Raw genomic sequence first — 18,805 nt, 5'->3', positions numbered from 1 at the left:
ATCAATACTCTAATCTACTTTCTGCAGAAATGACTGCAGCTTTAAGTGTTGTTGGGCTTTCAGGAAAAGCAGCAGTTAAATCTCTATGTTGCCGTCTGTGTTCCTGCATGAATGCAGTGCAAAGTGCTGCTTTTACGAAGCTTTTCATTTTAAAGCTGACAGGTTTCATTCACTTTTTAAAAATGCAACATCCCAAAATGTTTCTCACATTTACCCCCAATTTTTAGCACCACTAACAGCGACATCCCCAGCTTTAAGAATTTAGGAACAAGGTGACATAGTGCAGCATTTCTGACCTTCTCAAAGTCTTTCAAGGGGTTCCCTGGGCTGAAGTCCAGGAGGTTCCCCAGAAAGGGCAGGACGGGGGGTCCTGGGGGGAAGCTCTTGGGCCTCCGACATTTAAACTGGAGGATGATGAACCAAACACAGAGCCATAACAGGACTGCTGTCACAAACATGGCTGCGAGGATTCAGCTGAACTGGAGACACTGGCTGACTGGCAGTGAAAGGAAGGCTCTGCTCAGCTGTTAGCTCCGCCTCCTCTGGCTGGGGACTTTGTTCCTTTGTGTTAAAGGTGATTGATGCTTTCCAAGAGTAACCAATGAGGGTTAATGCGTGTTTGTTATCACTAACATTTAGGTGGAAGGTTGCTGAACGCCTGCTCAAGCAGTTAAGATATACGGCTGCTGTGTTGATCTCATCACTCTGAGGAATGCATTTTGTTGGCCATAGGGCTGATGTAAAGGACCAGAGGAGGTGTTCAGGTGGACTCTGTTCTCCTTCCATCTCTGATGATATGGGCTGATGTAAAGGACCAGAGGAGGTGTTCAGGTGGACTCTGTTCTCCCTCCATCTCTGATGATATGGGCTGATGTAAAGGACCAGAGGAGGTGTTCAGGTGGACTCTGTTCTCCCTCCATCTCTGATGATATGGGCTGATGTAAAGGACCAGAGGAGGTGTTCAGGTGGACTCTGTTCTCCTTCCATCTCTGATGATATGGGCTGATGTAAAGGACCAGAGGAGGTGTTCAGGTGGACTCTGTTCTCCTTCCATCACTGATGATATGGGCTGATGTAAAGGACCAGAGGAATAGAACCGAGCGCAGAAACAGCAGTAAAGGGGAGAAGGTCCTGCAAATGTCCCACTGTTTCTCCAAACCTTCAGATGGTGATGGTCCATGACAAGTTTCCATCCCACAGAGCTGCTCTGCAGCTGCTGAGCACCAACGTTGGAACCCGATTGATGAAGAATGTTGTTTTTTATTAGCAAAGGTGAAAGAATTCAAGCTGTCAGAAAGGGCCGAGGGTGTATATTAATTTTTCACCTGATTTTATCTCTTAATCAATAAGAGAAAATAAACTTACTGCAGATTGTGCTCCTTTGGGATGTCATTTCATCCCTGGAACAGGAAGAGATAATAAGGATAACAGCAGCTAAAGGAGCCAGATACCTTTCAGAGGTGGGAGTGCAGCAAATTAAACACATTTTTCAGTCTGGGGGGGGGGTAGGAATAAGGACTTTACCAGATCCTTTTTTATAGAAAACAAATCAAAGATGACATCCACAGTTTGAACATAATTTGCTGATGAAATGGTGTAAAATGTGCTTTTACAGCATTGGAAGTAAGAAGGTGAAAGGGCAACTTGTCACTTTAGTGTGACCCGGATGCTGCGGTCACTTAAAGACTTTGTTTCCCCGAACATGGCTGTCACAGAATTCCACAGCTCTGACACAAACTCTGATTTCCAGTCAGGTGCACTCCCACCAAACATGCACATATTTACTCTGCAACATGCCTGCTCTTCTTCTTAAAGCCACAGTGTGAACAGGAAAGCAGCAAAGCCTTGATATGATCAGAAAATACAGTGCTAATAAGCGAGTGATACCGAAAACCTGGTGTTTTCTGTAAGAAAGCAAGATAGAAGTGACCCAATGACGTTTCTAAAATACAATCTTATTGATAGCTGTGAAGGTTTATGCTCCTAAAATCTGGAAAAGTCTTAAATCCAGGCTGAAAACAGCTTATTTAGCTGTGCATATGACAGCTGAAAGTATTTATCTGCACTCTGAGCTTTTAATTTAATTAATTAATGATTGGTTTTTATATTTATGGAATGATTTTATTTGCCTTCTTCTGATTTTATGTAGCTTTAAAGCACTTTGAATTGCCTTGTGTACGAATTCTGCTCTAAATAAACTTGCCTAGCCTAGCCTAGCCTTGCCTAGCCTAGCCTCGCCTAGCCTAGCCTAGCCTAGCCTAGCTTTACACTTAACTTTACTCACAGCTGTTCCCTTCTTTCTCTGGACTGTAGATGGTTACTGCTGATATGGTTTGTTTTTGTTGGAATATTTCTGCATGTTGCTCACTGTTCACTTTATTGTGAAACAGTTTCCTCTTTTTCTCTTTTTAGATGCTTTTAGAGCTCTAAAGCGCTTTTGTTGCTCTTATGCTTGAAAAATCTGTAAAACCTGTGAACAACTTGAATATCTGACAGTTATATTCATCCTTTTTCGCTCTGAGTTTGATCAGAAACCCTCGACATGAATTAAACTAATTGTGTTTAAACTGGTTAAATTGATTTGATTTCTTAGAACTCATCATATAATCACACGTTTGTTAAATAATTCATCTTCCACAGGTCCAGATGTTGACATGTGTAAACTAGCTGTCATTTCTTTCAAATAAAGCAACATTAAGATGAAGTTTATCTGGTCTCAGAAATTATTCACAGAGATTCTGAATCAATAAGTCTGAGAAAGTCAATAATCATACGTTATGTCTCAGTGATGTTAATGATAATTAGTCGGTTGTTTCTTCAGTAACAGCTCTGAATATTTATATAAAATGAGGCAGAACTCATTGCTTTAAAGTCTGGGATAAAAGGTGAGTCGAACAGTCACAAAGACAGATCAGTCCAGCTGAAAATGAACAACAAAGCACGAGACATTCGGTGCTTTGAGTAACTTCACTTCCTGCTGTTTGAGTTCCACAGTTTGAAATCCTCCGTCTGCATTTCGGCTCATTCGGCACCTTTAAGCGCACTTTCATCCATTTAATTCTTGTTGTTCCTGTGCAGGAACAAAGAGATTCTATCCTGTTTGTATGCAGCTCAACTCTGATGGATTCCCGAAACTCTGCATTCAGTTTTTCCCCCGAAGGCCACAGAGTGAGACACCAACTGATCACTATGTTTGGAACAAAATCAAGTGAAAAATTCAGTCTTATTCTCAGTAACAGGTATTTAATAATAGGTAATTCCATGGAGAAAGTTTCTAAAATTGGTTCATTCATTCAGCGATCCATGAAAAACATGCATTTCCTTCCGCTGAAGACCAGGAACCATGATTTAGATGGCTTTTAAACATCTTTTTAAGCAAAAACAAGCTCAGTGGGGTTAGATATACCACCATCCAAACGACACCAGGACCCAGACACAGGTTGCTCTGGTTGCTCATCAGCCACATGCAAAGTCACACATCATATATCTTACGTCACCTGCTTTTTTTCTACCACATATTCTCTCTTCATGACCTCCGGCAGCATCCACAGCCACAAAGACCCAGTGTCTCAGAGGGATGAGAAATCCCTCCCCAGAGTACACACACCCGCTGAGGAGTCCAGCTTTTTGGGAAGTGATGTCAGGGGTCACAGAGGGAGGTGAGGCGGAGTGTTTAGGGGTGAGTGTGTCAAAGAGGAGGGAGGGCCAGTTTTGTTCTGTATAAATACAGACAATAAGAGGACACTCCGAGTAGCATTTGACAGAAGAAGAAGAAGACCTGCGATGGCCAACCACCACAGTAAGAGATCGTCTGTCATTCTGAGTGCTTATTGTTCATAGCTGCTTCTATCTATGTGGCGTCCGTTTGGAAAACTCTGTGGGGGTTTGTTCAGCGTGTGAAAAATGTGCTGATGTACGAGGCGACATCTGGGTGTGAGATGACCCATCCTCATTCCTGCAACTAATGCAAGAGCAGCTTTTTATGAAGATGGGAAGCAAAAGTGGCTATTCCTTAAACTAGTCCTTAAACTAGTCCTTAAACTATTCCTTAAACTGTTCCTTAAACTAGTCCTTAAACTATTCCTTAAACTGTTCCTTAAACTAGTCCTTAAACTATTCCTTAAACTCTTCCTTAAACTCTTCCTCAAACTATTCCTTAGATTATTTCTTAAACTATCCCTTAAACTATTCCTTAAACTATTCCTTAAACTAGTCCTTAAACTATTCCTTAGACTATTCCTTAAACTATTCCTTATACTATTCCTTAAACTATTCCTTAAACTATTCCTTAAACTATTCCTTAAACTATTCCTTAAACTATTCCTTAGACTATTCCTTAAACTAGTCCTTAAACTATTCCTTAGACTATTCCTTAAACTATTCCTTATACTATTCCTTAAACTATTCCTTAAACTATTCCTTAAACTATTCCTTAAACTATTCCTTAAACTATTCCTTAGACTATTCCTTAAACTATTCCTTAAACTATTCCTTAAACTATTCCTTAAACTAGTCCTTAAACTATTCCTTAAACTATTCCTTAAACTAGTCCTTAGACTAGTCCTTAAACTAGTCCTTAAACTATTCCTTAGACTATTCCTTAAACTATTCCTTATACTATTCCTTATACTATTCCTTAAACTATTCCTTAGACTATTCCTTAAACTATTCCTTAAACTATTCCTTAAACTATTCCGTAAACTATTCCTTAAACTAGTCCTTAAACTATTCCTTAAACTATTCCTTAAACTATTCCTTAAACTAGTCCTTAAACTATTCCTTAGACTATTCCTTAAACTATTCCTTATACTATTCCTTAAACTAGTCCTTAAACTGTTCCTTAAACTAGTCCTTAAACTATTCCGTAAACTATTCCTTAGACTATTCCTTAAACTAGTCCTTAAACTGTTCCTTAAACTAGTCCTTAAACTATTCCGTAAACTATTCCTTAGACTATTCCTTAAACTAGTCCTTAAACTAGTCCTTAAACTATTCCTTAGACTATTCCTTAAACTATTCCTTAAACTAGTCCTTAAACTGTTCCTTAAACTAGTCCTTAAACTAGTCCTTAAACTGTTCCTTAAACTAGTCCTTAAACTATTCCGTAAACTATTCCTTAGACTATTCCTTAAATTATTCCTTAGACTGTTCCTTAGACTAGTCCTTAAACTAGTCCTTAAACTATTACTTAGACTATTCCTTAAACTAGTCCTTAGACTAGTCCTTAAACAGACCACACAGGTGGAAGATGGTGACCTTACACCCAACATATTAATCTGTGGAGTTCTGCAACTGAATTCAAGCTCAGGGTCAATATTTGATTTGGCAGCAGAGTTGAACTTTGTGTTGTTTTTTATCAGGACCGGTTGTTGACGTGGACCTCAGAAGTCGTGAGAACAACTTGGCTCACCGCACCAGGGAGATCGATGGGGAGCGCTTGATTGTGCGCAGAGGTCATCCTTTTTCCATAGCTGTGCAGGGCTCTGACTCTCTGCCCCCCGAACACCACCTGGAACTGGTTCTACACCTGGGTGAGTCCAGACTTGTTTCCACAGATCATTAACGAGCTGAACACTGATTACAGGAGTCATGATAATCATAGCAGCATAATTACCCCATTCCCCAGTAATCATAAACTATATAACCCTGAAGCTGCAGTGGATCCCGAGGATTGGAGCATTGTTTTCTCCCTGTTACTTTTACAATATCCAGAAGCACTCGTGTTAAAATTAAAATGACCATTTCTGAAGAATGACAACTTGCTATCATCATTTCACACATCAAGCCATTTAAAAACATGAAATAATGCTCCGAGAACAGAGATTATTAATCGTTCCTTTATCTGAAGCAATAATAATGAGGAGTTTACAGTCCAAATGTCCCTGTGAGTCAGAGATGATCTCAAGAACATTTCCAGGACCAAGAACTTATAACACAGTGATGTCGAAAAGAAATAAAAGCAACTTAAGAAAAAAAGAATCCACCCTGGTAGCAGCAGCTTCAGCAAGCCGTTCTTAAGGAAGGGAAACAGGGAGAAAAGGCTGAGCTGTGCCAAATGACACAAGAAGTGGACTGAAAATCAGTGGCAACAGGTCTTATGGAGGGATGAATCCTCCCCAGAGCCCGGACCTCAACATTATTGAAGCAGTGTGGGATCATCTGACAGAGAACGGAACAAAAGGCAGCCCACATCCAAAGAAGAGCTTTGGGATGTCCTTCAAGAAGCCTGGAGAACTATTCCTGAAGACTCCTTAAAGAAATGACAGAAAGCTGGTCTCAGAGGGTTCAGGCTGTGTTGGAGAATAAAGGAGCTCAGACCAGATATTCACTTTAAAGCTGCTGAGAACTGAGAAAAAACTCTGGTTCTGCCTCAGATTCTGGGTTTATGTTCAGGTTTTATCATGTTTCAGTGAATCTCTGCAGCTGCTTCCAGTTTTTATGGAAATATGCAAAGAATTAGGACTTTTTTCTCTGTTTTATATAATTTATTTCATGTTACATTCTCATAAAAACCTTTTGCATTTAATTAAAGTATTCAGAATTGGCTGGAATGGCATTTCATTTTATTTCCAGTAAAGATGAGAACTCTTCCCTCAGGTTTGAGGATGTGGCGCCACCCTGTGGCAGCCGGGCGGTACAGCATGTTTTGACCAGATATTCACTTTAAAGCTGCTGAGAACTGATAAAAAACTCTGTTTCTGCCTCAGATTCTGGGTTTATGTTCATGTTTTATCATGTTTCAGTGAATCTCTGCAGCTGCTTCCTGTTTTTATGGAAATATGTAAAGAATTAGGACTTTTTTTCTCTGTTTTATATAATTTATTTCATGTTTTTATATCAAATATAAAGAAATGAGGTCTGAATCAGACCTGGAAACAATAATTAATTTCTGTATTTTATTAATTTATTCATTCACGGAGCACAAAATTCTCTCCAAGACCTGCTGCTTCTCTTTTCCTGTTGAGTTTTCTCATTCTCATCCAGACTCTTTCTGTTCCTTCAGGTAAAAGAGACGAGGTGGTGATCAAGCTCCAGGGAGAGCGTGGAGCCGGAAACAGGTGGTGGTTTAACCAGCAGGGGGCCCAGGATGAGTTGCTGCTGACTCTGCACAGTCCAGCAGACGCCGCCATCGGCCAATACCGTCTGGCTGTGCTGGTGATGTCACCTGACGGACAGATGGTGGCTAAAAAGGATGGAATCAGCTTCCACCTGCTGTTTAACCCTTGGTGCAAAGGTAAAGACGGAGCTGTACTCAGCTTCCTCCAACCGCTCTGATTCAGTCACAAACTCAACTGTTTAACTTTCTCCTGCAGCTCTGGACACTTTGACTCTGTAGAGTTTCACTTCAGATGTTTCTGTTCACTCAGCAGCAGCCGCTGCATGTTTTTCTCACACATTCATTCCAATTTAAACACATTTCACCCTGAAAACCAGAAGGAGCTGGGCTCCTGCTCTCACCTGCAGCTCCTCTCATGATGAAGCTGTGAACAGCACAACATGGCCGCCACAGCTCAGCCCGGCTGAGTGTGTGTGGGACGCTCCTCATCCCCCGGCTGCTTCATGCAGCTCGTGTGAGGCCTTCAGGAACCGGAGGAATTCTCACCAGCTGCTTCAGATCTGATGCTGTTTGTTGTTGTGAGCATCGAGGGCACAAAAGCAGGGATTTCCATGTGTGTTCAATGCTTCTTTTGGTGGTTTGTGTGTCTGTGTGCGTCTCTCAGGTGATGCGGTGCACCTGCCTGATGAGAGTCTGCTCCCGGAGTACATCATGAATGAAGATGGACTCATTTACACGGGGACCTGGGATCACATCAGCAGCACTCCCTGGAATTATGGCCAGGTAGCATTTAATTCAATTCAATTCAATTCAGCTTTATTTATAAAGCGCCAGATTACAACAATTACAGTCATCTCAAGGCACTTAAGTAATAAAGTCCAATTCAAGCCAATTGGAATTCAATTCATTGTAATCATAATCCAATTAATTCATATGGAGCCAATTCAAAAATAATATCCGAGCTAAGGAAACCAACAGATTGGACCGAAACTGGTCTTCAGTCCAATCTCCCGTCCTGAGCCTGAGGGACTGTGGAAAGGAACGACTCCCTTTAACAGGAAGAAACCTCTGGCAGAACCAGAACCAGGAAGAAACCTCTGGCAGAACCAGAACCAGGAAGAAACCTCTGGCAGAACCAGGAAGAAACCTCTGGCAGAACCAGAACCAGGAAGAAACCTCTGGCAGAACCAGAACCAGGAAGGGTGTCCATCCACCTCGACCAGCTGGGGTTTGAGAAGACAGAAAAGAGGGAAAAGAGGGGGAAAAACACCATAACACCATTCAAAGGATACCTGCTGGAACAGGGAAACACAAGTTAATAACCACAATAATGTCACATGGACATAAAATCATTTGAGAAATTAAACAGGGGGAAAAGAGAGCAAAGTGAGGAAAGGTGTGACAGATGAGCTCCCCCAGCAGGCTGGGCCTGTAGCAGCAGAACTATGGGATGTTTCAGGCTCACCTGAGCCATCCCTAACTATAAGCTTTATCAGAAAGGGAAGTTTCAGCCTGATCTTAAAGGTAGAGAGGGTGTCTGCTTCCTGAAGCCAAACTGGCAGCTGGTTCCACAGAGAGGGGCCTGATAACTGAAGGCTCTGCCTCCCATTCTGCTTTTAGGGGCCTGATAACTGAAGGCTCTGCCTCCCATTCTGCTTTTAGGGGCCTGATAACTGAAGGCTCTGCCTCCCATTCTGCTTTTAGGGGCCTGATAACTGAAGGCTCTGCCTCCCATTCTGCTTTTAGGGGCCTGATAACTGAAGGCTCTGCCTCCCATTCTGCTTTTAGGGGCCTGATAACTGAAGGCTCTGCCTCCCATTCTGCTTTTAGGGGCCTGATAACTGAAGGCTCTGCCTCCCATTCTGCTTTTAGGGGCCTGATAACTGAAGGCTCTGCCTCCCATTCTGCTTTTAGGGGCCTGATAACTGAAGGCTCTGCCTCCCATTCTGCTTTTAGGGGCCTGATAACTGAAGGCTCTGCCTCCCATTCTGCTTTTAGGGGCCTGATAACTGAAGGCTCTGCCTCCCATTCTGCTTTTAGGGGCCTGATAACTGAAGGCTCTGCCTCCCATTCTGCTTTTAGGGGCCTGATAACTGAAGGCTCTGCCTCCCATTCTGCTGTTAGGGGCCTGATAACTGAAGGCTCTGCCTCCCATTCTGCTTTTAGGGGCCTGATAACTGAAGGCTCTGCCTCCCATTCTGCCTTTAGGGGCCTGATAACTGAAGGCTCTGCCTCCCATTCTGCTTTTAGGGGCCTGATAACTGAAGGCTCTGCCTCCCATTCTGCTTTTAGGGGCCTGATAACTGAAGGCGTGTCAGAATGTAACCAAACCACACAAACAAGAGCTCCTCCCTTCACAGCTCGCTGGAGGACAGACAGGAAGACAAACTGCCAGCAGAATCCAATCCATCACCTGAAATACAGGAAAATCACAGCACCTGGTTGTTTTTTCTATAGATGCTCAGTCTTTTCTAAAAATACGCCACAGTCAGGAGCTCAGGGTAGAAATGGTCACGACTGAAGATGGCTTTGCTTCACATAATGTCACAAATAGCACAAATACAGACATTTCTTATTTGCTGCATGATCTCAAGACAACTTTTGGTGATTTCCTCCCATTTGAACCCTTTTTTAAGATTTCTTAACATGAAAATGGCCTCAACTTATTGAGCTTTGTTTCAGTCATCATGAAGCATGTTGTCTTCAGACCAAAAGCTTCTTAAAGCCGACCCTCAGAGGGCTTCAAACACGCCTCAGATAGAGTCGACAAAAAGCTGCAGAATGGACTTTCCTCACCGCTGGTCCTCCTGATCTGGAGCTCATTCTGAACCATAATCTGATCAAAGCAAAGCCAAACGCCCAGAAGAAAATGGTCCATTACTCACAGACCTTTGAGCTAACTGCCATAAATCTTGGTGGATGTCTTTGAGTCTGGAACAAGTCCCATAGATGGCACCAAAACCATGAAAAACATCAAATGTAATTCAGTCCAGTCTGGTGCACATGGGTCCAAAGGTCAAACAGAATCTGAGGTTATGTCCATTGGCCCAAGTGGATGTCGCTCTTTCACCATAATGTGCTGTTTTAGAAGGACTGTGCAGAGAGACAGGAAGAGATGTGACGCTCACATCCACACAGGTCAACCAGTGGGAAACAACCATGATAAACCATTCGTTTGCTGCAAAAAGCTCAACATCCAACCTGTTCTTTAACGCTTCCCCTTCTTGATTCTGTCTCTCAGTTTGAGGACTTTGTGATGGACGTCTGTTTTGAAGTCCTGGACAACTCCGAAGATGCTCTGAAGAACTCAAAGATGGACGTGGAGCGCAGATCTGACCCGGTTTACGTCAGCAGGACGATCACAGCCATGGTTTAACAGCAGTTTAACAGCAGTTTAACAGTAGTTTAACAGCAGTTTAACAGCAGTTTAACAGCAGTTTAACAGCAGTTTAATGACAGCAGTTTAACAGCAGTTTAACAGCAGTTTAATGACAGTTTAACAGCAGTTTAATGACAGTAGTTTAACAGCAGTTTAATGACAGTTTAACAGCAGTTTAACAGCAGTTTAACAGCAGTTTAACAGCAGTTTAACAGCAGTTTAATGACAGCAGTTTAACAGCAGTTTAACAGCAGTTTAATGACAGCAGTTTAACAGCAGTTTAGCAGCAGTTTAACAGCAGTTTAACAGCAGTTTAACAGCAGTTTAATGACAGCAGTTTAACAGCAGTTTAACAGCAGTTTAACAGCAGTTTAATGACAGCAGTTTAATGACAGTTTAACAGCAGTTTAACAGCAGTTTAATGACAGTTTAACAGCAGTTTAACAGCAGTTTAATGACAGCAGTTTAATGACAGTTTAACAGCAGTTTAACAGCAGTTTAATGACAGTTTAACAGCAGTTTAACAGCAGTTTAATGACAGCAGTTTAATGACAGTTTAACAGCAGTTTAACAGCAGTTTAACAGCAGTTTAATGACAGCAGTTTAACAGCAGTTTAACAGCAGTTTAGCAGCAGTTTAACAGCAGTTTAACAGCAGTTTAACAGCAGTTTAACAGCTGTTTAATGACAGCAGTTTAACAGCAGTTTAACAGCAGTTTAGCAGCAGTTTAACAGCAGTTTAACAGCAGTTTAACAGCAGTTTAACATCAGTTTAATGACAGCAGTTTAACAGCAGTTTAACAGCAGTTTAACAGCAGTTTAACAGCAGTTTAATGACAGCAGTTTAACAGCAGTTTAATGACAGTTTAACAGCAGTTTAATGACAGCAGTTTAACAGCAGTTTAATGACAGCATTTTAACAGCAGTTTAATGACAGCATTTTAACAGCAGTTTAATGACAGCAGTTTAACAGCAGTTTAACAGCAGTTTAACAGCAGTTTAACAGCAGTTTAATGACAGCAGTTTAACAGCAGTTTAATGACAGCAGTTTAACAGCAGTTTAACAGCAGTTTAACAGCAGTTTAATGACAGTTTAACAGCAGTTTAACAGCAGTTTAACAGCAGTTTAACAGCAGTTTAACAGCAGTTTAACAGCAGTTTAATGACAGCAGTTTAACAGCAGTTTAACAGCAGTTTAGCAGCAGTTTAACAGCAGTTTAACAGCAGTTTAATGACAGTTTAACAGCAGTTTAACAGCAGTTTAATGACAGCAGTTTAATGACAGTTTAACAGCAGTTTAACAGCAGTTTAATGACAGTTTAACAGCAGTTTAACAGCAGTTTAATGACAGCAGTTTAATGACAGTTTAACAGCAGTTTAACAGCAGTTTAACAGCAGTTTAATGACAGCAGTTTAACAGCAGTTTAACAGCAGTTTAGCAGCAGTTTAACAGCAGTTTAACAGCAGTTTAACAGCAGTTTAACAGCTGTTTAATGACAGCAGTTTAACAGCAGTTTAACAGCAGTTTAGCAGCAGTTTAACAGCAGTTTAACAGCAGTTTAACAGCAGTTTAACATCAGTTTAATGACAGCAGTTTAACAGCAGTTTAACAGCAGTTTAACAGCAGTTTAACAGCAGTTTAATGACAGCAGTTTAACAGCAGTTTAATGACAGTTTAACAGCAGTTTAATGACAGCAGTTTAACAGCAGTTTAATGACAGCAGTTTAACAGCAGTTTAATGACAGCAGTTTAATGACAGCATTTTAACAGCAGTTTAATGACAGCAGTTTAACAGCAGTTTAACAGCAGTTTAACAGCAGTTTAACAGCAGTTTAACAGCAGTTTAATGACAGCAGTTTAACAGCAGTTTAATGACAGCAGTTTAACAGCAGTTTAACAGCAGTTTAACAGCAGTTTAATGACAGTTTAACAGCAGTTTAACAGCAGTTTAACAGCAGTTTAACAGCAGTTTAACAGCAGTTTAACAGCAGTTTAATGACAGCAGTTTAACAGCAGTTTAACAGCAGTTTAGCAGCAGTTTAACAGCAGTTTAATGACAGCAGTTTAACAGCAGTTTAACAGCAGTTTAACAGCAGTTTAATGACAGCAGTTTAACAGCAGTTTAATGACAGCAGTTTAACAGTAGTTTAATAACAGCAGTTTAACAGCAGTTTAACAGCAGTTTAATGACAGCAGTTTAACAGCAGTTTAACAGCAGTTTAACCGCAGTTTAATGACAGTTTAACAGCAGTTTAACAGCAGTTTAACAGCAGTTTAACAGCGGTTTAACAGAAGTTTAATGACAGCAGTTTAACAGCAGTTTAACAGCAGTTTAATGACAGTTTAATGACAGCAGTTTAACAGCAGTTTAATGACAGCAGTTTAACAGCAGTTTAACAGCAGTTTAACAGCAGTTTAATGACAGTTTAACAGCAGTTTAACAGCAGTTTAACAGCAGTTTAACAGCAGTTTAACAGCAGTTTAACAGCAGTTTAATGACAGCAGTTTAACAGCAGTTTAACAGCAGTTTAGCAGCAGTTTAACAGCAGTTTAACAGCAGTTTAACAGCAGTTTAACAGCAGTTTAACAGCGGTTTAATGACAGCAGTTTAACAGCAGTTTAACAGCAGTTTAGCAGCAGTTTAACAGCAGTTTAACAGCAGTTTAACAGCAGTTTAACAGCAGTTTAACAGCAGTTTAACGACAGCAGTTTAACAGCAGTTTAACAGCAGTTTAACAGCAGTTTAACAGCAGTTTAACAGCAGTTTAACAGCAGTTTAATAGCAGTTTAATGACAGCAGTTTAACAGCAGTTTAACAGCAGTTTAATGACAGTAGTTTAACAGCAGTTTAACAGCAGTTTAGCAGCAGTTTAACAGCAGTTTAACAGCAGTTTAATGACAGTTTAACAGCAGTTTAACAGCAGTTTAACAGCAGTTTAACAGCTGTTTAACAGGAGTTTAATGACAGTTTTACAGCAGTTTAACAGCAGTTTAACAGCAGTTTAATGACAGCAGTTTAACAGCAGTTTAACAGCAGTTTAATGACAGTTTAATGACAGCAGTTTAACAGCAGTTTAACAGCAGTTTAATGACAGCAGTTTAACAGCAGTTTAACAGCAGTTTAGCAGCAGTTTAACAGCAGTTTAACAGCAGTTTAACAGCAGTTTAATGACAGTTTAACAGCAGTTTAACAGCAGTTTAACAGCTGTTTAACAGGAGTTTAATGACAGTTTAACAGTAGTTTAACAGCAGTTTAACAGCAGTTTAACAGCAGTTTAATGACAGTTTAACAGCAGTTTAATGACAGTTTAACAGCAGTTTAATGACAGCAGTTTAACAGCAGTTTAACAGCAGTTTAACAGCAGTTTAACAGCAGTTTAACAGCAGTTTGAAGTTCATGAAAGCAGCTGTAACAACTTGAGTCTTTAACACAAACGTCTCAAGCCTCTCCTCCACCTGTGCAGGTGAACGCTAATGGCGACAGGGGGGTGTTAGCTGGGCGCTGGCAGCCACCGTACTCTGATGGAGTCGCACCGCACCGATGGACCGGCAGCGTGCCGATCCTCCGAGAGTGGAGCCAGGCCGGCACCAGAGCTGTTAGATATGGCCAGTGCTGGGTGTTTGCTGCTGTCGCCTGCACAGGTGAGACTCTCCCTGGTCCTGCTGCTGCAGAGGATAGCTCAGCGGTTCCCCTGAGGAACTGCAGTCCATCAGAACCACTCTGCTTTACAGCGTGTCGCTCCAAGGGTCCGGTACTGGAAACCCTTCAGATCAAATGCAAACATTGTGAGCAGGAGCAGGAGCCTGAGGCCCATGAAGGAGCCAGATTTAAAAGATGCATGAAAGACACTCAGAGAGCCACCGGTCTGATGTGTGATCTTCTCTTAGTGCTGCGCTGCCTTGGAATCCCGACTCGCCTCATCACCAACTTCTCTTCAGCCCATGACGTTGACGGGAACCTCTCCATAGACTTCCTGCAGAACTTTGAGAGCACAGATAAGCAGGACAGCAGCTGGTAGGATCACACTCACCTGATTATTCGGCAGAGGACCTCACCTTATTTCATCTTCTGTGATGTCTTTTCCCTCCTCCTGCTTTTAGGAACTTCCACTGCTGGGTGGAGTCCTGGATGAGGAGAGATGACCTCCCAGAAGGGAATGACGGCTGGCAGGTTTTGGACCCAACCCCTCAGGAACGGAGCGATGGTACCGTCCTGACCTTTAACCTTTAAACTCACATCCCGCCTCTAACTCTTTGGCCACCATCCATTTGATCCTGACAGCTGAACGTTGGATGGAAGCTGGTTTAAGCTGATAATCAAACTGAATGATTCCAGCTGAAACCAGCTGCTTTCTGCCCCTGAGTGGATTCTCTGAGGAGGAAGCAAAGCCTTTAAAATGAACCAACATCTGCTCCTCAGGTGAGTTTCGCTGCGGCCCGTGTCCTGTGACGGCCATCAAGGAGGGAAATCTGGGAGTCAAGTACGACGCGGCGTTTATCTTCGCTGAGGTGAACGCTGACATCATCTACTGGAGGGTCCGAGCAGACGGCCGGCGGGAGAAGGTGTTCGCTGTCTCTGCTGTTCCAGGAGTTTAAGGTGACGCCTTTAACACAGTTCAGCAGATCTGATGACGAAGGCTGCTGTGGTTACAGATCAGCGTGGATCAGAGAAGCGTGGGGAGGAACATCAGCACCAAAAGTGTTTACGGCGACGTCAGAGAAGACGTGACTCTGCTTTACAAGCATCCTGAAGGTCAGCCGGAGGGCAGAGCAGGAGGAGCGGCCGGACTGGGATCATTTCCAGCTCAGTGTGGCACATTTACTGATGCTAAGAAGCCTGAAAGTCTTGGATCGTTGTTTTCTCCACAGGCTCAGAGAAGGAGAGAGAAGTGTATGAGAAGGCGGGCCGCCGGGTCACCGAGCCGACCAATGGGAGTGCAGAACCAGGGCGACTCAGGCTTCGAGTCAAGCATGCCAGGCCTGTATTCGGAACAGACTTCGATGTGATTACTGAGGTATGCAGAGCTCAGATTGTAGCTGTTCTTTCTCTCGTGATTTGTTCTTTTTGTGATGGTGAATCTGCTCTGTTGGCAGGTGGAAAATGAAGGCGGTGAAGATGCCCAAGTTCAGCTGACTTTGCTGGCCATGGCTGTAACTTACAACTCTCTCCACCGGGGGGAGTGTCAGAGGCAGATGATTAACGTGACAGTGCCAGCTCAGCGAGGTCAGCATCTCACAGAAACCCACGAAGTCCTCTGATGCCGACATTGTGTCTCACTGCATACTTTAACCTCTGCGTATGTCTCTGTGTGTTCAGCCTACAAAAAAGTGCTGCGTCTGCACTATGAGGACTATGCCAAGTGCATCTCAGAGCATCATCTGATCAGGGTGAAAGCCCTGGCCGAGGCTCAGGGGGAGGATGACCCCATCATGGCTGTGGCTGACATCCTACTGAGCATGCCTGAGCTCCTCATACAGGTGGGATGGACCTCGTTTAGACTTTACATGCAGGGAAAGTCTATTTTATCTCCCTTTACATGAAGAAACTTCTCACAAAATGAGACTAAGATAGGATGGCTGGAAGAAAGAGGCCCGGCCATAAAACACAGAGAAGAAACAGTGCAGTAAAAGCTCCAGAGACCCCTGCAGTTAGCACAAAGCTAATCATAGCCAGCGATGATGTGCATACAGGGGAGTAGAGGGTAGAGACAGGGTGCTCATTGCATCATGGGAAGTCCTCCAGCACTCTAGGTCTATAGCATCATAATCACATGTTGCTCTAAACTATAAGCTTTGTCAGAAAGGAAAGTTTCAGCCTGATCTTAAAGGTAGAGAGGGTGTCTGCTTCCTGAAGCCAAACTGGCAGCTGGTTCCACAGAGAGGGGCCTGATAACTGAAGGCTCTGCCTCCCATTCTGCTTTTAGGGCCCTGATAACTGAAGGCTCTGCCTCCCGTTCTGCTTTTAGGGGCCTGATAACTGAAGGCTCTGCCTCCCATTCTGCTTTTAGGGGCCTGATAACTGAAGGCTCTGCCTCCCATTCTGCTTTTAGGGGCCTGATAACTGAAGGCTCTGCCTCCCATTCTGCTTTTAGGGGCCTGATAACTGAAGGCTCTGCCTCCCATTCTGCTTTTAGGGGCCTGATAACTGAAGGCTCTGCCTCCCATTCTGCTTTTAGGGGCCTGATAACTGAAGGCTCTGCCTCCCATTCTGCTTTAAGGGGCCTGATAACTGAAGGCTCTGCCTCCCATTCTGCTTTTAGGGGCCTGATAACTGAAGGCTCTGCCTCCCATTCTGCTTTTAGGGGCCTGATAACTGAAGGCTCTGCCTCCCATTCTGCTTTTAGGGGCCTGATAACTGAAGGCTCTGCCTCCCATTCTGCTTTTAGAAACTCTGGGAACCACAAGGAAACCTGCAGCCTGAGAGCAAAGTGCTCTGTTGGGGAAATATCCAACTGTGAGATCTTTAAGATGTGATGGAGCTCGGTCATTAAGAGCTTTATATGTGAATGAAAGGAGGAGCTACAACTGAAACAGTCCATCCAGTTACTAACAACATTATAAAGTAAAAGAAGAGGAACATAAAGACGTTAACATACACTGTAATATGTGCTCCGTTTTAATACAAAATGACTGTTTTCTCTTTTGCAAGCTTCCTGGGAAGGCTGTCGTGTGGCAGCAAGTGACAGCCCACATCTCCTTCACCAACCCTCTGCCAGCCCCTCTGAAGGGGGGGGTGTTCACCGTGGAGGGGGCCGGCCTGCTGTCTGCTGCTCAGATCCACGTTGAGTAAGTAATGAAGCCTATAATGAAGCCTATAATGAAGCCTATAATGAACAGAGAAGGATTAGAAGTGAGCCCGTGGCTTGATTCTTACACATTTTCCTCCTCAGCTCAGCTCCTAAAATCTTTCTTATCTCCCTTTTGTCTCAGTGGGGACATTTCACCAGGCCAGCAGGTATCTGTGAGTCTATCTTTCTCACCCCTGAGGACCGGGGTGAGGAAGCTTCTGGTGGACTTTGACTCCGACAGGCTGAGGGACGTGAAGGGAGTCGCCACCTTGGTTGTCCGCAAGAAAGCCAGAAATCACATCCCTGTGATTACTGGCTTTGATTAAAAAGAATAAAACCAGCTCATCTTCATCTTCTATTGTAAGATAAAGTGCTTGTGGGGGGGGGCAGCTGCCCTGTCTGAATGTAATGGATGTTAGAGACCTTCCAGGACTACAATACACACAAAAACTTTGCATCTCTATGTTACTTCTGATGGAAATTAGATTCTGGTGCCTGACTAATGAGAAACTGTGGGTGTAAAGTCAGTCCAGTGTAAGCTGCCTTCTGGTTGTGGGTTTGATGCAGACGTGCAGTGTTCGCTCATGTGTTTTTCTCTAATTGTTTGGTCAGAATTGGTCCTTTTGTGCTGCCCATTTTGAGCCAAAGTGTGATTACATTAGAGCTACTAATGTGTTTTATTACCTTTTTGCACTGTTTCTAATCTTATTCTTAAAAATGTGTCCAATAAACTTCCTTTTTCCTCAGATTTCACCCTAATATCTATGCATTTTTTACAGTGTATTGTTGCATCTTTTGATTTTAAAGTGATTTATAGAATAATACAGATAATAAACATTTTTGCACGAGCTTTTATGTCTGAGTCGTGGTTTGTGCCACCAGCACAAAATGAGAAAATGCAGAAGCAGTGTGTGAAAAACTGAAGAAAGTGGGGGTACTTCCTGATTTACGGCGCATTTACGGAGTAAAGCAACAGTTCATTCGTTCCCGTTAGAATCGGTGATGCTTTATGAGTGCAAATTCCCTCTTTCTTTTCATTTCTGGAGCAGAATTTGCCCAAAACTTTGTGCTGGTTTGCAGAAAATCTGCACTGTTTAGCAGGAAGTTAGACGACTAAATAACTGTTTCTCCAGTTACTATAATAACATTATCAGGGAATCTGAAACTTTCTGTGCAGGCAGCTTGAAATTAATCTCAAAAGTATTAAAGCACTGATGCTATGGGAAGGTTTTCTTAGAGATAGAGGGAAAAGATTCACTCCTATCAGCAGGGTGGACTGGAATGGACCCAGAACATGCAGCCGGGTGACTTTAATCAAACAGAACTTTATATGTATGTGGGATCAGGATCGATCACTTCTGGCTTCCAAAGCAGAGCTGAAGCACAGCAGAGAGGAAGCTGGAAGGTTGTGGGTTTGATGCAGACGTGCAGTGTTCGCTCATGTGTTTTTCTCTAATTGTTTGGTCAGAATTGGTCCTTTTGTGCTGCCCATTTTGAGCCAAAGTGTGATTACATTAGAGCTACTAATGTGTTTCATTACCTTTTTGCACTGTTTCTAATCTTATTCTTAAAAATGTGTTC

The 18,805-nt window shown here is 42.7% G+C and overlaps 2 protein-coding genes across 2 annotated transcripts in view; one reads left to right on the top strand and one right to left on the bottom strand.

Moving 5' to 3' along the window:
• Nucleotides 1-592, bottom strand: part of LOC140307756 (cytochrome P450 2J6-like) — a 17,868-nt gene extending 17,276 nt beyond the window's left edge. Inside the window, exon 1 of the mRNA XM_072386748.1 lies at nucleotides 297-592. Within this exon, the coding sequence (XP_072242849.1) occupies nucleotides 297-458 (162 nt within the window). The 5' untranslated portion in view covers nucleotides 459-592. The remainder of the gene's footprint in view (nucleotides 1-296) is intronic.
• A 3,141-nt stretch (nucleotides 593-3,733) lies between these two features.
• Nucleotides 3,734-17,972, top strand: LOC140307755 (protein-glutamine gamma-glutamyltransferase 2-like). Its single transcript, XM_072386747.1, has 15 exons — nucleotides 3,734-3,799; nucleotides 5,361-5,531; nucleotides 7,004-7,234; nucleotides 7,722-7,840; nucleotides 10,299-10,427; nucleotides 13,901-14,078; nucleotides 14,325-14,451; nucleotides 14,538-14,641; nucleotides 14,857-14,999; nucleotides 15,090-15,189; nucleotides 15,306-15,451; nucleotides 15,531-15,660; nucleotides 15,754-15,914; nucleotides 17,086-17,222; nucleotides 17,367-17,972. The coding sequence occupies exons 1-15, from the start codon at nucleotides 3,784-3,786 to the stop codon at nucleotides 17,548-17,550; spliced, it is 2,076 nt and encodes a 691-aa protein (XP_072242848.1). The 5' UTR covers nucleotides 3,734-3,783; the 3' UTR covers nucleotides 17,551-17,972.
• Nucleotides 17,973-18,805: the final 833 nt, after the last annotated feature.

Source organism: Leuresthes tenuis, unplaced genomic scaffold (genome assembly GCF_036924035.1).
Source record: "Leuresthes tenuis unplaced genomic scaffold, fLeuTen1.0.hap1 SCAF_5, whole genome shotgun sequence".
Lineage (NCBI taxonomy): Eukaryota > Metazoa > Chordata > Actinopteri > Atheriniformes > Atherinopsidae > Leuresthes > Leuresthes tenuis.
The sequence above is the reverse complement of the archived record's forward strand: the minus strand, read 5'-3'. Positions and strand labels throughout refer to the sequence as shown.